Consider the following 24,255-nt stretch of genomic DNA (forward strand, 5'->3'; position numbering starts at 1 on the left):
GGGAAGGGATCCATCCAGAGGAACCTGGCCAGGCTGGAGAGGTGGGCACAAGCCAACCTCAGGAGGTTCAACAAGACCAAGGGCAGGGTCCTGCAGCTGGATCGAGGCAACCCCAGGCACAAATGCAGGCTGGGCAGGGAATGGCTGGAAAGCAGCCCTGAGGAGAGAGCCTTGGGGGTGCTGGGGGAGGAGAAGCTCACCAGGAGCTCTCAGTGTGCACTTGCAGCCCAGAAAGCCAATCAGATCCTGGGCTGCAGCAGGAGAAGTGTGGCCAGCAGGGCAAGGGAGGTGATTCTCCCCGTCTGCTCAGCTCTGGGGAGACCCCACCTGGAGTCCTGCCTCCAGTTCTGGAGCCCCTATGACAAGAGGGATGTGGAGGTGCTGGAAGGTGTCCAGAGAAGGGCCACAAGGATGATCAGAGGGCTGGAGCACCTCTCCTGTGAGGACAGACTGAAGGAGTTGGGGCTGTTCAGTCTGGAGAAGAGAAGGCTCCCAGGTGACCTCATTGTGGCCTTCCAGGATCTGAAGGGGGCTCCAAGAAGGCTGGGGAGGGACTGCTCAGGATCTCAGGGAGTGATAGGACTAGGGGGAATGGAATGAAGCTGGAGGTGGGGAGATTCAGGCTGGAGGTGAGGAGGAAGTTCTTCCCCATGAGAGTGGTGAAGCCCTGGAATGGGTTGTGCAGGGAGGTGGTTGAGGCCCTGTCCCTGGAGGTGTTTAAGCCCAGGCTGGATGAGGCTCTGGGCAGGCTGATCTAGTGTGGGGTGTCCCTGCCCATGGCAGGGGGATTGGAACTAGATCCTTGTGGTCCCTTCCAACCCTGACTGATACTATGATACTATTCCAACCCAAACAATTCTGTGATTGGATTTTTTTCCTTACCAGGCTGAAAGATCACTTTATGGAACGTTTATAGCTCTAAAAACTGAGGTGGACTATCAACACAATGCAAGAAGAGAGGAAACTAGCATGAAGCACACCAAAACACCCTATGGCTAATCGATACAAGCAGCAGCAGAGAGCTGAAGTACACTATCAAAAACACAACCTGCTTCCCATTCCCTCAGAACAACAACTAAAAGCTCCATGGAGCACAAACAGAAAGGCCTTCTGATCTTTCCAAGAGCAGCTCTGACTCAGGATTCAATCAATCACCTTTGTTTTCAGTCCCCAACCACCATCTTCTGCCAAGCAAAACAGCCCATCCCAGGAGGAGCCCTGCCCGGCCTGCAGCGCGCCCGGCCCAGCCTCTGAGCACAGGGCTCTGCTGAGAGCTGGGGAGGGCACCTGCAGAGGGCTTGCTGAGGTGTCAGACTGGGAAGTGAGAGCATAAAGGAACACATTGTAGTGGTTTGAGCCTTAACTGGGAGTTAAAAGCCCAAATGGGGAAAAGGCTGAGAATCTCTTCCCCTCTCCCCCTCCCCCTCCCTCCAAACAGAGAGGGGGAAAAAAACAACAATCTGGAGTCGGCTTGGAAGTAGAGAGGCAAAGAACTTTTCTTTAAACTATATATATGACAATATCAGGAAAAAGTTCACAAGGGCAAGGAACAGGAATGGATGGGAGTGGGACAGAAAAAGAGTAATACAAAGCCAGTCTTTCTCTGAGGAGGCGCAGAGGCAGCAGGGAAAAGGATCAGGTCCGGCCACGTGGCTGAGGAGCAGGAGGGCAGCTGCAGTAGCTCTCATCCAGCAGAGGCAGGAGCCAAAAGGAGATCCAACAGCTATCATAGTATCACAGTATAACTAAGGTTGGAAGAGACCTCGAGGATCATCGAGTCCAACCTATCAACACAGACCTCATGACTAGACCATGGCACCAAGTGCTACATCCAATCCCCTCTTGAACACCTCCAGGGATGGGGACTCCACCACCTCCCTGGGCAGCACATTCCAATGATGAACGACTCACTCGGTGAAGAACTTTCTCCTCACCTCGAGTCTAAACTTCCCCTGGCACAGCTTGAGACTGTGTCCTCTTCTTCTGGTGCTGCTTAACTGGGAGAAGAGACCAATCCCCACCTGGCTACAACCTCCCTTCAGGGAGTTGTCAAGAGCAAGGTCTCCCCTGAGCCTCCTCTTCTCCAGGCTAAACAACCCCAGCTCCCTCAGCCTCCCCTCATAGGGCTTGTGTTCAAGGCCTCTCCCCACCTTTGTTGCCCTTCTCTGGACACCTTCAAGTGTCTCAATGTCCTTCTTAAACTGAGGGGCCCAGAACTGGACACAGGACTCAAGGTGTGGCCTAACCAAAGCAGAGTACAGGGGCACAATGACTTCCCTGCTCCTGCTGGCCACACTGTTCCTAATGCAGGCCAGGATGCCATTGGCCTTCTTGGCCACCTGGGCACACTGCTGGCTCATATTCAGGTGGCTGTCAATCAGCACCCCCAGGTCCCTCTCTGTTTGGCAGCTCTCAGCCACTTTGACCCCAGCCTGTAGCTCTGCCTGGGGTTGCTGTGGCCAAAGTGCAGCCCCTGGCACTTGGACTTGTTGAATGCCATCCTGCTGGACTCTGCCCTTCTATCCAGTCAGTCGAGGTCCCTCTGCAGAGCCTTTCTACCCTCTAACTGACCAACATCTGCTCCTAACTTGGTGTCATCTGCAAATTTGCTGATGATTGACTCGACCCCCTCATCCAGATCATCAATGAAGATGTTAAAGAGCACAGGGCCCAGCACTGATCCCTGGGGCATGCCACTGATGACTGGCTGCCAGCTGGCTGTGGCACCATTCACCACCACTCTCTAAGTTATTCCAATCAAACACTAAACAATGAAGTATGAATTCAGATGGTTTCATTTTAAGGGACCAGGCATTGAGTTATGGGTGGACACTCATCTGGGGAACATTGAAAACTAGGAATTAGACAGCTTCAAGGCTACTTTGTAATTCCCCCAGACCATGCAGCTCACAGCTGGCCTCAAAAGCAGCAGCTTTCTGTTGCTGCTCACTTCTTGCCCCTTTGGCTTTTAGTGTCTGGTCCAATGTTGACAGGTTTTGCTTTCATTTAGTAAGTTAACATTAAAACTCCACCTCTCCTGCAGCCAGAAGGTCTCACTCAAGGCAGAAAGAATCCTGCATTTCACTGGGCAAACAGCAAAACCACACAGGCTAAAGGGCTTTGCCTCTAGGTTAGCAGGCTGCCTGGTACAGCTCTCAAACCACCTAAGCTTGAAATGGGTGTTGATTGTGCAGGTTCTGTCCTACAGAGAGGCAAATCACACCTTCAAATAGGAATTACAGCTCAGAGCATGCTCCCCACTCAAGCTGGCTGCTATTTGACTGCTTTCTAAAGCAGCCACAGAAGCCAGCAGGCAGCACCAGGAGTTTTCTGTGTGCAGTGCACTAGCTCCCCGTGTGGACACACCTGAGGAGCAAAACGTGCAAAGCAGCTTGCCCAAGTTAGTGATCTCTCATTGCAGGTGGAGCACATGAGTGGCCTCTCAATCTCCTCCTAACACACTGATAACTTCAATTCCCATGTTTTGGTATTGGTATTTTGAGTGGAACTGCTGGTCAAAGGCACTCCCTCCAGCTCTGTCTCCAACAGCACCCTCTCAGTTGTGCCACCACAACCACTTGCACAGCCCTGTGCTGAATCTCAGCTGATGCAGAATGAAAACATCTCCCTCTCCACACAATTAATCACACATTTTGGCTGGAAAAGACAACTTTAAGATTCTAACTCCACCATATCCCTCAGCACCACAACTCTGCCTCTTTGAAACACCTCTAGGGATGGAGATTCAGCCACCTCCCTGGGCAGTCTCATCCAACGCTTCACTGAGTGAAAGTTCTTTTCCTAATGTCCAGCCTGAAACTGCCCTGGTACAGCTTGAGACCATTCCCTCTTGCTCCATCACTAAATACCTGTTAGAGGAGAGCAGCACCTACCTCTCTGTATTGTCATTCAGGTAGCTGTGGAGAGGGAGAGGGGAGAAGAGAATTAACCAGGTTGGAAAAGACCTTTGAGATCATTGGGTCCAACCTATCACCCAGCACCATCTCATCAACTAAACCATGGCACCAAGTGCCTCAGCCAGTCTCTTCTTAAACACCTCCAGTGATGGTGACTCCACCACCTCCCTGGGCAGCACATCCCAATGGCCAAGCTCTCTTTCTGGGAAGAATTTCTTCCTAACATCCAGCCTGAACCTCCCCTGGTGCAGGGACCTAAAATATCCTATCTAGTTCCAAACCCCTGATGTGGGCAGGGACACCTTCCACTACAGCAGCTTGCTCAAGGCCCCAGCCTAGCTAGTTCCAAACCCCTGACATAGGCAGGGACACCTTCCACTACAGCAGCTTGCTCAAGACCCCAGCCTAGCTAGTTCCAAACCCCTGACATAGGCAGGGACACCTTCCACTAGAGCAGCTTGCTCAAGGCCCCAGCCTAGCTGGGTCCAAACCCCTGACATAGGCAGGGACACCTTCCACTACAGCAGCTTGCTCAAGGCCCCAGCCAAGCTAGTTCCAAACCCCTGACATAGGCAGGGACACCTTCCACTACAGCAGCTTGCTCAAGGCCCCAGCCAAGCTAGTTCCAAACCCCTGATGTGGGCAGGGACACCTTCCACTAGAGCAGCTTGCTCAAGGCCCCAACCAAGCTAGTCCCAAACCCCTGATGTGGGCAGGGACACCTTCCACTACAGCAGCATGCTCAAGGCCCCAGCCAAGCTAGTTCCAAGCCCCTGATGTGGGCAGGGACACCTTCCACTAGAGCAGCTTGCTCAAGGCCCCAGCCAAGCTAGTCCCAAACCCCTGATGTGGGCAGGGACACCTTCCACTACAGCAGCATGCTCAAGGCCCCAGCCAAGCTAGTTCCAAGCCCCTGATGTGGGCAGGGACACCTTCCACTAGAGCAGCTTGCTCAAGGCCCCAGCCAAGCTAGTTCCAAGCCCCTGATGTGGGCAGGGACACCTTCCACTAGAGCAGTTTGCTCAAGGCCCCAGCCAAGCTGGCTTTCAACACATGAGTTAACACCCAAAATACCTCATGCACACAAAGACAACCAGAGCTTTGTTACAACACTGGAGTTTCAAAGCCTTTCTGGTTCCCTTCACCCACACTCTGCAGTGCCTGCTTCTCCTGTTTCACCTCTTCCTCACTTCCTGGGCCTCTTTATGGAAGCATTTCTCTGGTTCACTGGATTTGTTTAGTGTTAAGGTTTATCTTGCTCTCTACAGGCAGTTCCATACTTCCAGGAGCACAGCCATTTGAACAGTGCATTCTAACAGATGTGGACAGAGGCAGACAAGTGGCCACAAGCATTTTTCCTAGCAATATGAAGCATGAAGTCTAAAGAGTACTCAGAGGACAGAGTTAGCATTCAGGTTCAAGTCACTTTTCAACCATTCAGTCTGGAGAACCACATTCAGCCTGGAGAAGAGAAGGCTCTGAGGAGACCTAATTGTGGCCTTCCAGTACATGAAGGGGGCTACAAGAAAGCTGGGGAGGGACTTCTGAGGGTGTCAAGGAAACTTGTGGATGCCTCCTCCCTGGAGGTGTCCAAGGCCAGGTTGGATGAGGCCTTGAACAAGCTGGGCTAGTGGAAGGTGTCCCTGCCAATAGCAGGAGGTTGGAGCTGGATTCTCTTTAAACCTCCTGCCAACCCAAACCATTCAGATCAGAGGGCTGGAGCACCTCTGCTATGAGGACAGACTGAGGGAGTTGGAGCTATTCAGTCTGGAGAAGAGAAGGCTCCAAGGAGACCTAATTGTGGCCTTCCAGGATCTGAAGGGGGCCACAAGAAAGCTGGGGAGGGACATTTGAGGGTGTCAGGGAGGGATAGGACTGGGGGGAATGAAGCAAAACTAGAAATGGGTAGATTCAGATTGGATGTGGGGAAGAAGTTGCTCCCCAGGAGGGTGGTGAGAGCCTGGCACAGGTTGCCCAGGGAGGTGGTGGAAGCCTCCTGCCTGGAGGTGTTTGCAGCCAGGCTGGATGTGGCTGTGAGCAACCTGCTGTAGTGTGAGGTGTCCCTGGCCATGGCAGGGGGGTTGGGACTGGCTGATCCTTGAGGTCCCTTCCAACCCTGACAATTCCATGATGCTATAAATCAGTGAACTCAACATGATAACCAGGGTTTAAATCTTGATTTGCATCAGTGCCTTCAAAAATCAGAGAAATTCTGACTTGGCATTTGAACTGAGCATTAACACAGAGCAAAAAGTGATACTTAAACCCTCTCTTTAAAGAGGACATTGCACTCTTCACTGCTCACTCCTTACAGCTCCCTGAGGGGAGGGCAGAGCCAGGTGGGCGTCAGTATCTTCTCCCAAGTATGAAGCAATGGAACAAGAGGCAGCAGCCTCAGGTTGGCTCAGTGAATGGACAGTGGGAACAATTTCCTCCCTGAAAGGGTTAAAAATCCCTGCAACAGGCTGCCCAGGGCAGTGGTGGAGTGACTATCCCTAGAAGTGCTTAGAAGAGGTGTGGATGTGGTGCTGAGGAACAGGGTTTAGTGGTGACCTGGCAGTGCTGGGTTGATAGCTGGACTCAGTGATGCATGGTTGGACTAGATGATCCTTGAGGTCCCTTCCCGCCTGGTATTCCATCAGTCTATGAACCTCAGAGGTGAGGTTCCTCCAGCCTGAATAATTCCATGATCAAATTTCATACAGCACTGCATAAATATTCTTTGACACAGCATTCTTTATTCAGTCAATATTTCACTTCAATTATCCATGGTTATATTTCACTCAATTATCCATGGTTGGGGCAATGGAACTGGATGATCCTCAAGGTCCCTTCCAACCCTAACAGCTCTGTGACTCTTTCACATAGAGCATTTTATAAGAAGTAATAGGCAAGTTGTGAAGTTTCTTTAGAGTGCATTTACCAGATATAAAACAAAAAAGCCACAGAAAAAATACATACACTGTACTGGAGGAGCAATCTTCCAGGGAGAAACAGATCAGATCCACCCGACTCCAGAAGCTGTCCAGCAATGTGCTAAACTACTGCAGCAGTAATACCAGCAGGTTGATGGGTTTTGCTATGAAGATAGATGTTTACACACTCCATATTTAACTGCTGCCACCCACAAGCCTTGAATTCAGCGTGAACAGCTGACAGAAGCATGGCTAACAGAAACATAACACCTGCAAGTCAGCCTGAACCTCATCAGCTCTTCTACAGAGAGCTAATAAAGGAAAGCACTCTGAAGTAGTTTATCTTGCACCAGAAAGGAAAGAGTAGCTCACATGGTCACAGTATAACTAAGGTTGAAAGAGACCTCAAGGGTCATCGAGTCCAACCTATCAACACAGACCCCATGACTACACCATGGCACCAAGTGCCACATCCAATGCCCTCTTGAACACCTCCAGGGATGGTGACTCCACCACCTCCCTGGGCAGCACATTCCAATGACGAATGACTCGATTGGTGAAGAACTTTCTCCTCACCTCGAGTCTAAACCTCCCCCGGTGCAGCTTGAGACTGTGTCCCCTTGTTCTGGTGCTGCTTGCCTGGGAGAAGAGGCCAACCCCCACCTGGCTACAACCACCTTTCAGGTAGTTGTAGAGAGCAATGAGGTCTCCCCTGAGCCTTCTCTTCTCCAGGCTAAGCAACCCCAGCTCCCTCAGCCTCTCCTCACAGGGCTGTGTTCAAGGCCTCTCCCCAGCCTTGTTGCCCTTCTCTGGACACCTTCAAGTCTCTCAATGTCCTTCTTAAACTGGGGGGCCCAGAACTGGACACAGGACTCAAGGTGTGGCCTAACCAGTGCAGAGTACAGGGGCACAAGGACTTCCCTGCTCCTGCTGGCCACACTATTCCTAATGCAGGCTGAGATGCCATTGGCCTTCTTGGCCACCTTGGCACACTGCTGGCTCATATTCAGGTGGCTGTCAATCAGCACCCCCTGGTCCCTCTCTGTTTGGGAGCTCTCAGCCACTCTGCCCCCAGCCTGTAGCTCTGCATGGGGTTGCTGTGGCCAAAGTGCAGTCCCTGGCACTTGGACTTGTTGAATGCCATCCTGTTGGCCTCTGCACAGCTGTCTAGCCTGTCGAGGTCCCTCTGCAGAGCCTTTCTGCCCTCTAACTGACTAACATCTGCCCCTAAAAATTAAAAAAATATAAACTACAATTGGGCTTAGCAATTTCTTTTAAATACATGACAGTTCAAATCATTCTGGTCCCAAATCATTCTGGATGAAGTTTTTGGGGAAGGCAGGAAAATGTTCTTTAAGTGCTTTCTGAAACCCACAAGAAAAAGTTGATTTATCTGATTGCATTACCACAGTTCAGGCAGATGTTCAAAGATCTGACTTGGGAAGTCAGAGCATCTATGCTTAGGTTATAAATATGTGTGTGTGTATATATATATATTTAAGTAGTATCATAGTAGTAGTATCATTTAGGGTTGGAAGGGACCACAAGGATCAGCTAGTTCCAACCCCCCTGCCATGGGCAGGGACACCCCACACTAGATCAGCCTGCCCACAGCCTCATCCAGCCTGGGCTTAAACACCTCCAGGGACAGGGCCTCAACCACCTCCCTGGACAACCCATTCCAGGGCTTCACCACTCTCATGGGGAAGAACTTCCTCCTCACCTCCAGCCTGAATCTCCCCACCTCCAGCTTCATTCCATTCCCCCTAGTCCTATCACTACCTGAGATCCTGAGAAGTCCTTCCCCAGACTTCTTGTAGCCCCCTGCAGATCCTGGAAGGCCACAATGAGGTCACCTGGGAGCCTTCTCTTCTGCAGACTGAACAGCCCCAACTCCTTCAGTCTGTCCTCACAGGAGAGGTTTTCCAGCCCTCTGCTCCTCCTCCTGGCCCTGCTCTGGACACCTTCCAGCACCTCCAGATCCCTCTTGTCATAGGGGCTCCAGAACTGGAGGCAGTACTCCAGGTGGGGTCTCCCCAGGGCTGAGCAGAGGGGAGGAATACAAAATACAAAGTACAAAATACAAAACTACAAAGTAAAATTTAGAGGTTTGAAAGAAAAGGGAAAAGAAGAAGGTTCTCCCTTTTTCTTGCTTTCACCGTTGCCTGAAGGGGATTCCTCCACCCTCCCCAGCAAAACTCACACTGTGCTTGCTGGTGTCTCACTGCTTACATTCAAGCAATCAGAAATGCACTTCAGTCCTGATCTGTCAAAAGTCTTCCCTGGCCCTAGCTTCATTTTCTTTGAAGATGAGGATGCCATCACATACAGCTTGAAGTACTGGGCTGCTCACCAGGGACTAGGAGAAGGTCAAATTCATTTCCAGTTGTCATCAGAACCAGGATATGAATTAAGCCTCTAAAAACATACCATATTAGTAGAGTAATACACACAGCCCTCTTAAAGGTTGCTTTCCCTCCCCCATCAGCTACAAGCATGGATTTATAAAAAGAAGAGCCTCTGCAGGCACAACAGGTTGGACATAATGAAGCCCTGTTTCTATAGTCCTCTAGGTACCAACTTGAAAGGATGCTTCACCAGTAGCACTGATTGGAGAACACTTCTCCAGAGAGCAGAGAAAAAGTAATTCAATTTCAGTTGGTGAGAACTAGTATCCAGGAATGGCTGTTTTATAGACCCTCTTTTTAGCTTCATATTACAGAAATGAATCAAGACTGTATTAATTCAAGCAAAGGCTTATTACCAGGGAAAAGAAAACCCCCACCAAACCCCAACCCTCAAGCTTCCTTGTGGTACTCACAATGAACTCCCTGAGCTTTCTGATTAACACAAAAGGCAGAGAGCAGATTATTTGAATGTTAGTTGGAGCTTTCCTTACTACTCCAGAAACAGTGGACAGAGGGGAGGGGAAATCTGAGGCAATCTTACACAGTAAAAGGTTCAGGAATAGAGTCTCAGAAAATATCAGATGGGAAAAAAATAAAGGGAGTCACTATTATAGAATCATAGAACTGCTAAGGTTGGAAGGGAGCTCAAGGATCATCCAGCTGCCAAACAAAGAGGGACCTGGGGGTGCTGATTGACAGCTGCCTAAGCATGAGCCAGCAGTGTGCCCAAGTGGACAAGAGGGCCAAAGGCATCCTGGCCTGCATCAGGAAGAGTGTGGCCAGCAGGAGCAGGGAGGTCATTCTGATCCTGTACTCTGCATTGGTTAGGCCACACCTTGAGTCCTGTGTCCAGTTCTGTGCCTCTCAATTTAAGAAGGACATTGAGAGACTTGAAGGTGTCCAGAGAAGGGCAAGAAAGCTGGGGAGGGGTCTGGAGCACAGCCCTGTGAGGAGAGGCTGAGGGAGCTGGGGTTGCTTAGCCTGGAGAAGAGAAGGCTCAGGGAAGACCTCATTGCTCTCTCCAACTACCTGAAGGGAGGTTGTAGCCAGGTGGGGGTTGGTCTCTTCTCTCTAGCTACCAGCACCAGAACAAGAGGACACAGTCTCAAGCTGTGCCAGGGGAAGTTTAGGCTGGAGGTGAGGAGAAAGTTCTTCAAAGGAGTCGTTCGCCACTGGGATGTGCTGCCCAGGGAGGTGGTGGAGTCCCCATCCCTGGAGGTGTTCAAGAGGGGATTGGATGTGGCACTTGGTGCCATGGTCTAGTCATGAGGTCTGTGGTGACAGGTTGGACTTCATCTTTGAGGTCTTTTCCAACCTTAGTGATACTGTGAACCCCCCTGCCATGGGCAGGGACACCTCACACTACAGCAGGTTGCTCACAGCCACATGCAGCCTGGCTGCAAAAACCTCCAGGGATGAGGCTCTCACCACAAGCAATGCTTAGTGTTAAGCCTGTGTCACCTTCTTTCCAGCATGTTACCATTATTTACTCTCATAGGGCAAAGAATTTCAGAGACTGACCTAAAGTACAGAAAAGCAGATAAAGATTTACCCATCTAATTCCACTGCTGCAAAAGAACAGATGAGATGCCAACAGAAAACCACTAGAGCAAGCTCAATTTCCCCACCTTTCCATAATGTAAGGGGAATAAAAAGCAGTGCTGTGGGAGCTGACTAGTAGCCACACCACTGGAGTGTTAAGAGACAAATGAATACATCTCAGATTATCTTTGTGTTCTCCAGGGCTCAGTACTGAGGCCAGTTCCCTTTGATGTCTTTATCAGTGGTTCAGACAAGGGGAGTGAGGCACTCCAAGTAAGTTTGTAAATAACACTAAGCTGGAAGGGAGTGGAGATCTGTTCAAAGGCAAGGAGGCTCTGCAGAGGGAGCTGAACAGACTGGATCAATGAGGCAAGGCCAAGTGTATGAGGCTCAACAAGGCCATGTGCCAGGTCCTGCACTTGGATCACAACCACCCCATGAGCACTCCAGACTTGGGGCAGAGTGGCTGGAAACTGCCCAAGAGAGAAAGACCTGGGGATGCTGGTCAGCAGCAGGATGAAGATGAGCCAGAGTGTGCCCAGGTGGTCAAGAATGCCACCAACATCCTGGCCTAGAGCAGCAATAGTGTGACCAGCAGGACCAAGGAAGTGATTGTCCCCTGTACTCAGCACTGGTGAGGCCACACCTTGAGTCCTGGGTTCAGTTTTGGGCCCCTCACAGGAAAGACATTGAGGAGCTGGAGTGTGACCCAAGAAGGGCAACACAGCTGGGGAAGAGTCTGGAGAACAGGGCTGGTAAGGAGCAGCTGAGGGAGCTGGGGTTGGTTGGTCTGGAGAAGAGGAGGCTGATGGGAGACGTCATTGCTCTCTACAGCTCCATGAAAGGAGGTTGGAGTGAGGTGGGGGTTGGGCTCCTCTCCCTAGGAATAAATTGCTAGGACAAGAGGAAATGGCCTCAAGTTGTACCAGGGGAGGGTTAGATTGGAGATTAGAAGAAACTTCTTCCTTGAAGGGCTCTCAAAGACTGGAGCAGGCTGCCTAGAAAGAGGGTTGAATCCCCATCCCTGGAGGTGTTGAAGAGAGACAGATGTGATGCTGAGTGGAACAGTTTAGCACTGGATCTGGCAGAGTTGGAGAACTGTTGGACTCAGTCTTAAAGGGCTTTTCCAACCACACCAATTCTGTGATGCTATGAAGCATCCTGGATAACCAATCCTGTTCCTTCAGGTCAGAATCAGTCAAACAGGTCGGACTGCTCAAGACCTCAGCAGTGAGATGATCCTAAATACAGCATAGAGACTGCATACAGGAAATCAGAGGCTAAGTATTTGGGTGTTACCTCAAACACTTCTTTGCTTTGGTGTTTGTGGGGTTTTCTCCCCCCCCCCCCCCCATCCTCCAGGAAACTCAAATGGAATGAAATCTATTTCCTACTTGCACCTTGCTGTGTACTTACTGCTGGTAGTAGAGACTGCACATTCTGGTTGGAGTCAGCTATGGTGGCCAGGTAAACCAAGTTTGTGTGCAGCATCTGCTGGTATCTAGCAAGAAACAAAGCAGAACAGATCTGAAGTCACAAGCACACTGACATCTCAATTTAAACCTACACATGCAAACAAAGGTCCCCATGTAAAACAAGACTCAACAGGACCATCATCTGGAATTCTAAGGCTTTTTTTCCCCCCTCACTCTAACCTATCACCTAATCTTTCCCCATGTCTCCAAATCTACGCTTCTTTGTTCTTTACCTTTCTGTCTTGCCATGCACAATCTAAAGCTGGGTGACACTGCTCTCACTGATTTCACCTCCTGCCCCAAACTAAGTCCCCAGGAGACATACACAGCATGCAGGTGTCTGTGTCTGTTTGGTGTATTGATCCTCACAAACATCAGGGGAGGACAGCCCCTTCTATTAAGCCCCCAGATACAAGGATCACAGCCTCATGTGAATTGTGAGCAAGAGCAGTGCAAACATCGCAGCAGCAGGACCTTGAGCTTGGGCAGTTTGGGTTTTTTTCTTCCAGAGTCTCAACATCTAGCTCACAGTCACAAAAATAACATGGAGGGCAGGAAAAGATCACAAATACAGAACCAGAGGCTTGCCAACAGCTTAGTACAGTAACTCTGCTACAAGAAAAGCATTCTCTTAAAGCAAAACCCCCACCTATTTGTGCCCCTCCTCCCACTCCCAGCTGTCCTAGTGAGGGACTGGAGCCACACTGTCCTGCCCCATCTGTCACACAACTCACTCTGGTTACAAGGGTACAATGAGCATCCCATGCCAGAGAACAGTCATGGGGAAAATAACATCCCTTAGTAATTCCTTCCCTCCACAGCTCTCTCAAATCACTCTCCAGAGACCCCAGTGGACAGCAAGGCCACACAGGATATTCTGGCAAGCCAAAGTTTGAAGACAAACTTCTTTGCTCTTGCTAAGCAGGGAGCTTCAAACATGCCACCAGGAAGAGCAAAGGTCCATTCCCACATGATTTTGAGAGGCCTGAGGTGAAAACTACCTGATCCCTCCAAGTGTAATTACCATGCAGAGGAAGAAGATCTTGTTTATTCAGTCCTCACTTTTACAGTATCACAGTATAAATAAGGTTGGAAGAGACCTCAAGGATCATTGAGTCCAACCTATCAACACAGACCCCATGACTAGACCATGGCACCGAGTGAGACCATGGCACCACCCTGACATCAGGTTGCCTTGTGCAACCTGCTCTAGTAGGAGGTGACCCTGTCCAAGGCACAAGGGTTGTACCTCGATGATCTCTAAGGTCCCTTCCAACCCAAACCATTCCATGATTCTATGATGATCTTGCAGAAGGCAAGTTGCAACATTGGAGTGACAGAACTGGTAGCCATGGGGCAAAGAAGAGTCCCATAAATTGTAAGGGCAATATCTGTAGCAAGATTTTTCCACTCTTCTCAGCACAGCTCTCCTAGAGTGCAAGCTAAGCATGTCAAGAATGCTGATCTAGATGGATGTTCACCCAGCACACAGTAGATGTGTATGAATGTCTTACTGAGAGCATTCAGAGGTCTTTCCTTTGTTCTGATAGTCCATTATACACTGAATGAGATGGTTATTTTCATCCAGCATCTGAAAGAAAGAAAGAAAGAAAGTCTGGGTTAAGTTTCAGGTTCTTTGAGCAAAACAGTGTCTTGCTCCTCAGAATTTAAACAAACAACAACAAACAGCAGTATTCACCTGGAGTCCTGTGTCCAGTTCTGGGCTCCTCAGATAAGAAGGACATTGAGACACTTGAAGGTGTCCAGAGAAGGGTAACAAAGCTGGGGAGGGGACTGGAGCACAGCCCTGGGAGGAGAGGCTGAGGGAGCTGGGGTTGCTTAGCCTGGAGAAAAGGAGGCTCAGGGGAGACCTCCTTGCTCTCTACAACTCCCTGAAGAGAGGTTGTAGCCAGGAGGGGGTTGGTCTCTTCTGCCAGGCAAGCAGCACCAGAACAAGAGCACACAGTCTCAAGCTGTGCCAGGGGAGGTTTAGGCTGGATGTGAGGAGAAAGTTCGTCATAGAAAGAGTTATTGCCCATTGGAGTGTGCTGCCCAGGGAGGTGGTGGAGTTCCCACCCCTGGAGGTGTTTAGGAAGAGCCTGGATGAGGCACTTGGGGCCATGGTTTAGTTGATCAGATGGTGTTGGGTGATAGGTTGGACTCAGTGATCTCAAAGGTCTCTTCCAACCTGCTTAATTCTATTCTATTTCACAGAGTTCTACTTCAACTACTTATAGAAGTCTCTTGCTCCCAGTTTCCCTCCAATTAGTTTTACAGCTTCCAGTCTAAGGGTTTCATAGCACTGCTGTAGCTACAGAGGTGAAGCTTCCTATTCAAACACCTCAGCTTGGTTCTGCACAACCAAGTTGTTATGAAATGTTCAGAGTTTTGCATTTCTTCATTTGATCTCTTACCAAGAAATTCACCTGCAAAGCTATGCCCCTGCTTCCCCTTCTCCCAACACCTGCAACTGCTCATGCATTTAATAGCAAAAAGCATCTGAAATGATTGCTGATGGAAATTGAGCTTACCAGACAGGTTTGTTTCAGGAAGTGAAGTGAAAAGCCAGGCTGTATTTACATGACCAATCTGTAACTAGACTGCACTTTATAAGTGATCTGTATAATGGGCACAGAAGAGCTATTCTACCATCCAGGTGTCCAGGAATAGATGTAAATCAATTTTCTGATCAGAAGAACAATGGCAGCCTTGATCAGATGGTGGTGGGTGATAGGTTGGACTTGATGATCTTGAAGGTCTTTTCCAGCCTGGTTAATTCTATTCTATCCTGGGGAAGTGCAGATCTCCAAGCTTTCTACAACAGCTCATCAATTCAGTGTGTTCCAAGCTCCAGAAACAGTACAGATAATAAAGCCTGCTTTCCCAGAGCTGCCCACCCCCACACTCAGGTCTTTACAACCACTCTCCTGCACTCTGATCAGACAAGAGTCAGCAGAAGCATGGCTAATCACAGCCACCAGCCAAATCACCCCAGTCAACTGAACTAAATGGAAAGTTTACTATCAAATGGACATTTCTGAGCTGATTTATCCCCTTGCTCTCACTAGGGAAGCTGGTTGAGATCACTTTACCCTGCTGCTGAATGTCACAAAACTAACAGACTGCAAGACACTCTCTCCTTCTTCCAGACATGGTTGAGACTAGCCAAAACACTCAGGCTTGTCCAAAGGAAGCACAGTGCCATTCTACCACCTCCATTTCCTTAGGAACCCAACCTAAACAAAGTCTAGAGCAAAGGAAAAAGGATTACTGCTAACTGTTGCCACCTTTTTTCCCTCTGATTAATCTATCTCCCCTATGAGAGCAGTAGGGAGTCAGAAACCTCATGCAGCATGCTCAGGACTCCTACCCATGTAAGGAGGAGCCAACCAACCAAGCCTTCCTAAACTCAAACCACCAGAACTGACTAGAAAGATGACTGAGCAATCCTCTTACTTGAAACTGCTCCATCTGGACAAACTGCCACTAAGGACTAAACAGACAGAACTGCAGCCTTTTGAGCTCCTGTCTGAGCCTCAGAACTGCAGTGCAAAGAGGATCACAAGCACTGCTACACAGACACACTTCCCATGCACTGACAGCAAGACTTAAAAGCCACACAAGGGCCACTTTCACAAGAAGCAAAAAGGGAAAAGGAGCTAAAACCCTGAGCACCAAAGTTTAACAGAGGACTTGAAAAGAAAGCCTTGATCAAGGCTCTCCTCAGAATGTCTCCCAGCTTCCAGAGGAAGGCTGCAAACAAAAAGCTTAGCAGACAGGCTAACCTTGAGACTGCCAACTGTCAGATATTTGCATTCTTCACTGTCACCACACAAGCTGGACCTTCTGGGAAGAGGGGGAGGAGGCCTACATACAAGGGCCAAGAGGAAAGCAAACAAGAGGGAATACAATCACATCTTAGATAGGGCTGCAGACACTGTTTTACACAGCTGTGATTGAGCAGCGCAGAGAGAACATGGAAACAGTCCTTTGAAAGGGTTATAAACACCCACCCTCAAAAGAGAGTTTAGTTTGCAGTCACATGAAGACACCTCCAGGGCTTCTGACAGCTTGTGTGCACGACAAAGATTCTTCAGCACCAAACTACATTAGGGTTTTGCCAGCACACTGCCATCAAATTAATGGTTTGGCTACAGCACAACAGAAACTTAATTGTCTGCATTCTCCACACGCACCCCAGCGACCTGAAGTCTCTATTGCCCTACCTTAAGGCAGCTTTCCACCCAGTGGGTATGCATTTTTCATCTAAGCTTCTCAGGCATTCTCTTCTGCTACAGGACCTTGGAAGTCTCCACTGTAACTGCAGGGCACTCCTTGAGGTCCTGATCCTTGCAACACCTAGACACGATTGCTTTTTCCCAGTTATAGCTGCTCAAAAGACTCCTACATAAGCCTGGAGAGGAGGAGACTCAGGGGTGACCTTATTGCTCTCTACAACTACCTGAAGGGGGGTTGTAAACAGGCAGAGGTTGGTCTGTTCTCCCAGGCAGCCAGCACCAGAACAAGAGGACACAGTCTCAGGCTGCGCCAGGGGAGGTTCAGGCTGGAGGTCAGGAGGAAGTTTTACACAGAGAGAGTGATTGCCCAATGGAATGGACTGCCCGGGGAGGTGGTGGAGTCACCATCACTGGAGGTGTTCAGGAGGAGACTTGACAGGGTGCTTGGTGCCATGGGTTAGTTGATTAGGTGGTGTTGGGTGATAGGTTGGACGTGATGATCTTGAAGGTCTCTTCCCACCTGGTTTATTCTATTCTATTCTAAGGGGCTGGTAGTAATCTCAGGCCTGACTCCTGGCTATTCACACTTCACTGAAGTTTCTAACTACCACCAAGTTAACAGTGAGCTTGAACACGGCTCCTTTGCTTCTGCCAATGCAAACCACAGTGGACTATTACAAACCCTACGGATGCTTCCCTTCGATCCCTTCTCAGGATCTCAGGGAGTGATACGACTAGGGGGAATGGAATGAAGCTGGAGGTGGGGAGATTCAGGCTGGAGGGGAGGAGGAAATTCTTCCCCATGAGAGTGGTGAAGCCCTGGAATGGGTTGTCCAGGGAGGTGGTTGGGGCCCTGTCCCTGGAGGTGTTTAAGCCCAGGCTGGCTGAGGCTCTGGGCAGGCTGATCTAGTGTGGGGTGTCCCTGCCCATGGCAGGGGGGTTGGAACTAGATGACCCTTGTGGTCCCTTCCAACCCTGACTGATACTATGATACTATGACTGCTTTGCCGAGTTCACTTGCTCGCTCTCACAGAAGCTTCAGCGGAATCACCGTGCGGAGTCACTGGCACTGGCTCCGACCCCAATGTTCTTCGCTAAGAACACTGAAGTTTCACCGAGGAAGTCTCACTACGAGGCCGGCCAAGTTTGGGAGCCGCAGCCGCGGCTCACCCCGCGGAGGCAGAGCCCAGGGGCTGCCAAGCTTTAGGTGAAAGCCGACTAAGGTCCGACTTGCAGGCACCCCCTTACCTCCCCCCCTCACAGGCAGGGGTTTCTGCACACCTCCGTTTCCCCCCGCCCCGCCCCGGGCCGAGGCCTCAGGGGTTAACCCGGGCCCGCGGCTCCGGCAGCGCTCGGGACAGCTGGGGGCGGATGGGGGCTGGGACACGGCCCGCCCGCCCCACCCCGCCGCGGCCTCCGCGCCCAGCCGCGGCCCGCCCGCTCCTCGCCTCCCCCCAGACCCAGGACCCCCGAACAAGTGTCTAAGGCAGCACCTTGCCGACAGACCGCGCCAGGCCCTGCCCCGAGCGCAGCCCGGACGCCTTCCCCCTAACCCCACTTCGCCGCCGGGGCCTTGGCGATCCGGGACGCTGCTGCCACCCCCTTCCCGTCGCGGCCCAGCAGCAGGAGGCCTGGCCCGTCCTCTCCTCTCGCCCTCACCTTCTGGATGGCGGCTGGCGTGATCTCACCCTTCCCCCGCTGCCTCGGGGCCGCGAACGCCACCGACATGTCGCGCCGCTCGCAGCAGGGCCCGCCGCCCGCTCAGCACCCCGCGGAACCAGCAGCGGCGGGAGGCGGCAGCGAGCCGGGAAGAACGCGGGGGGCGGGGGCGGCTGCCCAGCGGGACGGCCCAACCCCGTCCGGGCGGGGAAGGGTCAAGCAAGGCCAGCGGCTCCTCTTCCTTTCCCGCTGCGAGAGGACAGCCCCCATGAGGCCGTGACCGCTTACACCTCTCGTCCAAAACGAAGGGACCGAGAGTCGGGGCTGCGCTCTTTAAACATGACCTCCCCTCAACACGCGACCTTCAAAGGCTACCCTTTTCTCTCCATAGACTTGGTACGTTCCAGCGCAACGCGCCTCAGCGCCGGACAGGCAGGGAAGTGGTACGACCCATGCGGGGGAGGGAAGAGTATGTGCGAGCCCTACCGTGCGCACGTTACCGGGGACGCGCTCTCTTCTCCCCTCTATCCAGCGCCACAGTTGGTTGCTCCCGGGCAGCGCGCTCCGGCGCGGCGTGGGGCGGGGCAGTTACCTCGGGGTAGCAGCGCGGGTTGGCCGTGGCCGGGGCTGCCCGCCCTTGGCACGGCTGTCGCGGTTGCTGCTCGGGAAGGTACTTGGCAGTCGAGGGCAAAGTGTAACCGCTGCGGGAGCTGCCGCTGCCGCCGCCGTGAGGCTTTTGCCATCTGCGGTGGTGCGCCTTCGGCAGCGCCTGTGCTGCCCGCGCTGACTGGGTTAGGGGGACAGAAACAACCTGTGAAGAAAAAGTTGTAAAGGCAGCAGCTCTGCGCCCTCCATCTGCTCGGTGCAGGGCGACCTTCCCCCACCGAGCGCGGCGGCGGCAGCTTCTCTACCGTGAGAAGGACACGGAGCAAGGAGAAGCAGCTACCGCTGCAACTCCGAATAAATGACAAGACACTGAAAGTGCTGAGATCTGCCTTTGACTTTTTAAGAGCGGCCACTGGAGGGAATCTCGGTGTCGCCAAAGAGCCTCACGTAGTTGTCGAGGTCTTCGGTGTTCATCGAGCAGAGAGCGGTTTTGGGTGGGAATGGAATGGAATGGAATGGAATGGACCAGGTTGGAAGAGACCTTTGAGATCATCCAGTCCAACCTATCACCCAACACCACCTAATCAACTAAACCATGGCACCAGGCATCCAGTCTCGTCCTAAACACCTCCAGTGATGGTGACTCCACCACCTCCCTGGGCAGCACATCCCGATGGCCAATCTCTCCTTCTGTGAGGAACATCTTCCTAACATCCAACCTAAACCTCTCCTGGCACAGCTTGAGACTATGTCCTCTTGTTCTGGTGCTGATTGCCTGGGAAAAGAGACCAACCCCCACCTGGCTCCAAACTCCCTTCAGGTAGTTGGAGAGAGCAAGAAGGTCTCCCCTGAGCCTCCTCTTCTCCAGGCTAAGCAACCCCAGCTCCCTCAGCCTCTCCTCACAGGGCTGTGCTCCAGACCCCTCCCCAGCTTTGTTGCCCTTCTCTGGACACCTTCAAGTCTCTCAATGTCCCTTCTTAAACTGAGGAATCCAGAACTGGACACAGGACTCAAGGTGTGACCTAGCCAGTGCTGAGTACAGAAGAGCCTGGATGAGGCACTTGGTGCCATAATTCAGTTGATCAGATGGTGTTGGATGATAGGTTGGACTTGATGATCTTGAAGGTCTTTTCCAAGCTGGTTAATTCTATTCTATTCTATTCCTATTCTATTCTATTCCTATTCTATTCTATTCTATTCTATTCTATTCTATTCTATTCTATTCTATTCTATTCTATTCTATTCTATTCTATTCTATTCTATTCTGCAGCAGGTTGCTCAGAGCCCCAGATGGCCACAGGGATGGGGCATCTATCACTTCTCCAGGCTAGTGTGTCACCACCCTTAGTGTAAGAAGACTCTTCCTTAAGAGTCCTTTGAATCTCCCTCTTCTAGTTTAAAACTATCACCCCTTGTCCTGTTAAAACAAGCCCTGCTACAAAGTCTGTTCCCATCTTTCTTACAGGTCCCCTTGAAGTACTGAAAGGCCAGGGGAAGGTCTCTCTGCAGCCCTGTCACTCCAAACAACCCTAGATCTCACAGCAGAGCAGCTCCAGCTCCTTGTCTTTATACAAGGATTGCAGCTTCAAAAGGTGGTGGTATGGTAAAGTAAAACCAAAAAGCCCAACAAAAGAGTTTTAAAGCTTCTTCTCCCAGGCCCAGCCCCTGCTCAGCCCATGTGCTTTTCATCTCAGGTTCACAGGCTGTGAGCTGTCTCCTGTCCAAGCTGTGGCCTTTTGTAAACTGATTGCTGCTGCTGTGGCTGAGGGGACATGACTCGGTGACACAACATCACACCACAAACCCTGTGTCTTGTTCTTCACTCAGTGCGTTGCCTGCTCTCTTCCTCAGCTGTTGCTGGCTGAAGTCCCTGGCTCTCCCCTCAAGCCATAACCCCTTTGGTTACAGCTCACATTTGTCAGTGGCATCCGTGGCTACCCCGTGGCTGTACAGCTGCTTCCCAACTGGCATGCTCTCGCCTCACACTGTGTCAAGGCTGGCTCCTTTCCCCAGCCCCATGGAGATTATTCTTCCTGGCTCTGCTGTCCTAGGATTTACTGTGGCTGCCCATCACCCCCTGCTTCTCCCCCTTGACAACGGGTTCCCAGGCTGCTGGCTCCAAGCTGTTGCTGTATTCCTGCAGCATCTCCCTCTCCACAGGCTGGCCACCTGGGCCTGATGCTCTCTGTTACCAGAATGGCACTGCTTCTGCTCTGTCTCTTCAGATTACACAGGACCCTGAGTTGATGGGTTACTAAGCTGGCTTGCTCTCCCCTCCAAAACATGTCTCTGGCCCACTCCTTGCGCTGGAGGTCATGCTGAGGAGGAGGAGGAGTGATTCTAGCATATCCATGAGGATGTTTATTTCTGTCCATTTCACTCATCACCAGGGTGTGTAGAGCCATTTCTTGGACTAATAGTTCAGGTTCCAGTACCTGAAGGGGGCTACAGGAGAGCTGGAGAGTTTTGACAAAGGAATGAAGTGAAAAGATGAGGGATAATGGCTTTGAACTGGAAGAAGCTGGATTTAGATTGAACAGGAAGAAGCAATTCTTCCCCATGGCAGGGCTGAGGCACTGGAACAGGTTGCCCAGAGAAGCTTTGGAGGCTTGCAAGCCTGGAAGTGTTGAAAGCCAGGTTGAGCAGGACCTTGAGTAAGCTGGGCTAGTGGGAGGTACCCCTGCCCATGGCAGGAAGGTTGGAACTAGATGATCTTTATGGTCTCCTCCAACCCAAACCATTCCATGTTTCTATGCTAACTGCCATAATGGCTCTGTGCTCAAGTTGATGCTATCCCTTCTAACTACAAACAACTACAGAGAATCCTAGAACACAGGACAGCATGGCCAAATCAGTGTGGGATCAGAAGGTATCCTCTGCTAGCCCACTGCAAATGGAATTGAATCATAGAATCAGTAAGGTTGGAAAAGACCTAGAGATCATCAAGGCCAACCTGTCACCCAACACTTCATGGATAACTAAACCATGGCTCCAAGTGCCACATCCAATCCCTTTTTGAACACCTCCAGGGATGGGGACTCTACCACCTCCCTGGGCAGCACATCCCAATGGCCAATATATCTTTCTGGGAAGAACTTTCTCAGGCCTAAACCTCCCCTGGTGCAGCTTGAGACTGTGTCCTCTTGTTCTGCTGCTGCTTGCCTGGGAGAAGAGACCAACCCCCACCTGGCTACAACCTCCCTTCAGGGAGTTGGAGAGAGCAAGAAGGTCTCCCCTGAGCCTCCTCTTCTCCAGGCTAAGCAACCCCAGCTCCCTCAGCCTCTCCTCACAGGGCTGTGCTCCAGACCCCTCTCCAGCCTCGTCGCCCTTCTCTGGACACATTCCATCATCTCAACATCTTTCCTAAACTGAGGGGCCCAGAACTGGACACAGGACTCAAGGTGTGGCCTCACCAGTGCTGAGCACAGGGCACAATGACTTCCCTGCTCCTGCTGGCCACACTATTTCTGATGCAGGCCAGAATTCCAAGGACTTAATTTCCTCAGGAAGAGTATCCCGTTGGCTCCAGAGAACTGGTGAGATGCCTGAAATTGTCTCAATGCTCTCATGAAATACTTGGACCAGTGGGGATCACAGAATCACCAAGGTTGGAAGAGACCTCAAAAATCAAGTCCCACAGACCCCATGACTAAACCATGGCACCAAGTGCCACATCCAATCCCCTCTTGAACACCTCCAGGGATGGGGACTCCACCACCTCCCTGGGCAGCACATTCCAATAGCTAACAACTCTCTCAGTGAGGAAGTTTCTCCTCAATAGTCCATAGAATGGAATATTCCATAGAATGTTTTTCTCTTCCCACAGGTATAACTTCCTTGCTCTTACCCTCTGGTTACTAAACCTCTGTTTATAAAATACTTCAGTTGGGGGTGTCTTGGGGATCTGTTATGTGTCAGCCACATAGACACTGCTTTGAAGATCTAAATGTTCTATATTCTCCCACATTTTCAGGTTGGTTTTGAGGCAAGGGGAAAAAAAATACGCTTGAAGGATGCAATAGGGGAGGAATCTTAAAATGGAAGGGGCAGTTTCTCATTGTACCTCATTACATTCCTATTGCCATACAAAATATTGGAGAATCATAGAGTAATAGAATTGTTTTGGTTGGAAAAGACCTCTAAGATCATCAAGTTCAACCATCAACCCAACACCACCATGGCCACTAAACCATGTCCAGGATCTGAAGGGGGCCTACAGGAAGGCTGGGGAAGGACTTCTCAGGATCTCAGGGAGTGATAGGACTAGGGGGAATGGAATGAAGCTGGAGGTGGGGAGATTCAGGCTGGAGGGGAGGAGGAAGTTCTTCCCCATGAGAGTGGTGAAGCCCTGGGATGGGTTGTCCAGGGAGGTGGTTGAGGCCCTGTGCCTGGAGGTGTTTAAGGCCAGGCTGGATGAGGCTGTGGCCAGGCTGATCTAGTGTGGGGTGTCCCTGCCCATGGCAGGGGGGTTGGAACTAGCTGATCCTTGTGGTCCCTTCCAACCCTGAATGAAACTATGATACTATGAATTACCATGTCCCAAACTGCCCAGCCCACAGATTTCTTGAACACCTCCAGGCATGGGGACTCCACCACCTCCCTGGGCAGCCTGTTCCAACCCCTGACCACTCTTGCAGCAAAGAAAATTTCCTAATATCCAACCTAAACTCCCCCTGGGGCAGCTTGAGGCCATTTCATCTTCTGTTACCTGATAATAGGGACAAGAGGCCAACCCCCACTTCACTGCAACCTCCTTTCAGGGAGTTGTACAGAGCAATGAGGTCTCCCCTCAGCCTCCTCTTCTCCAGACTGAACAACCCCAGCTCCCTCAGCTGCTCTTCCCCTGCCCTGTTCTCCAGACCCTTCCCCAGCTTTGTTGATAGACTCATTGGACCATTCATTCACCATAACTAAAGCCATCTCCATTGCCTAATTCTGTCTGGTGATTAAATTAACTCATCTGTTCCCCTCTGCATTGATTTTTCATTCCCACATTTAACATTTTTGACTCCCACATCCATACACAGCAACAGCACTAAGGAAAGGTTGAAAGAAAAGCTCCCAGCTCCATCCTTTCCTGCCATGGGAAGGGAAAAAAGATCAACCTTTAAATAAAAGACACAGATGCATGAAGGCAGGGAGGGAGCTAGCTGCAGTGGAGCTGTGCCACATGGTCTCAGAACACATCACCACAACAGGGTGTCTCTTTTATGTCTCTCTTAATGCCCTGCAATATGCCGAGATATGGAAGGGCATATGGTGGATTTGCTCTTTAATTGCACATTTCTTTGTTCTTGGGAGCTCCTCACAACCTTAACATTATTTAATTGTGATTTAGATGCATCAATCTGGATCATCACCAGGGGTTTCAAATGCAAGCATGTGTCAGTTGGATCTTCTTCTGGGGTGCACCAAGCAGAGTGCGGCCAGTGGGTTCAGAGAGGTTCTCCTCCCCCTCTGCTCTTCTCTGGTGAGGCCACATAAAAGACTGAACA

The 24,255-nt window shown here is 50.9% G+C and overlaps 1 protein-coding gene across 3 annotated transcripts in view; it reads right to left on the reverse strand.

Annotated features, from left to right (window-relative positions):
- SS18 (SS18 subunit of BAF chromatin remodeling complex) overlaps positions 1 to 18,321 on the reverse strand; it is a 60,738-nt gene extending 42,417 nt beyond the window's left edge. Inside the window, exons 1-3 of one of the 3 annotated variants that reach the window (XM_068158736.1) lie at positions 18,155 to 18,321; positions 13,772 to 13,848; positions 12,199 to 12,283 (exon numbers count right to left, since the gene is read on the reverse strand). In XM_068158736.1, coding sequence (XP_068014837.1) covers positions 12,199 to 12,283; positions 13,772 to 13,848; positions 18,155 to 18,223 — 231 coding nt within the window. In that variant the 5' untranslated portion in view covers positions 18,224 to 18,321. The remainder of the gene's footprint in view (positions 1 to 12,198; positions 12,284 to 13,771; positions 13,849 to 18,154) is intronic. The other 2 variants (XM_068158738.1, XM_068158737.1) reach the window with 2 other exon arrangements.
- Between the last annotated feature and the right edge of the window lie 5,934 nt (positions 18,322 to 24,255).

Source organism: Melanerpes formicivorus, unplaced genomic scaffold, assembly GCF_026170545.1.
Source record: "Melanerpes formicivorus ecotype bairdi unplaced genomic scaffold, bMelFor1.0.p_v2 SCAF_42, whole genome shotgun sequence".
NCBI classification, from domain to species: domain Eukaryota; kingdom Metazoa; phylum Chordata; class Aves; order Piciformes; family Picidae; genus Melanerpes; species Melanerpes formicivorus.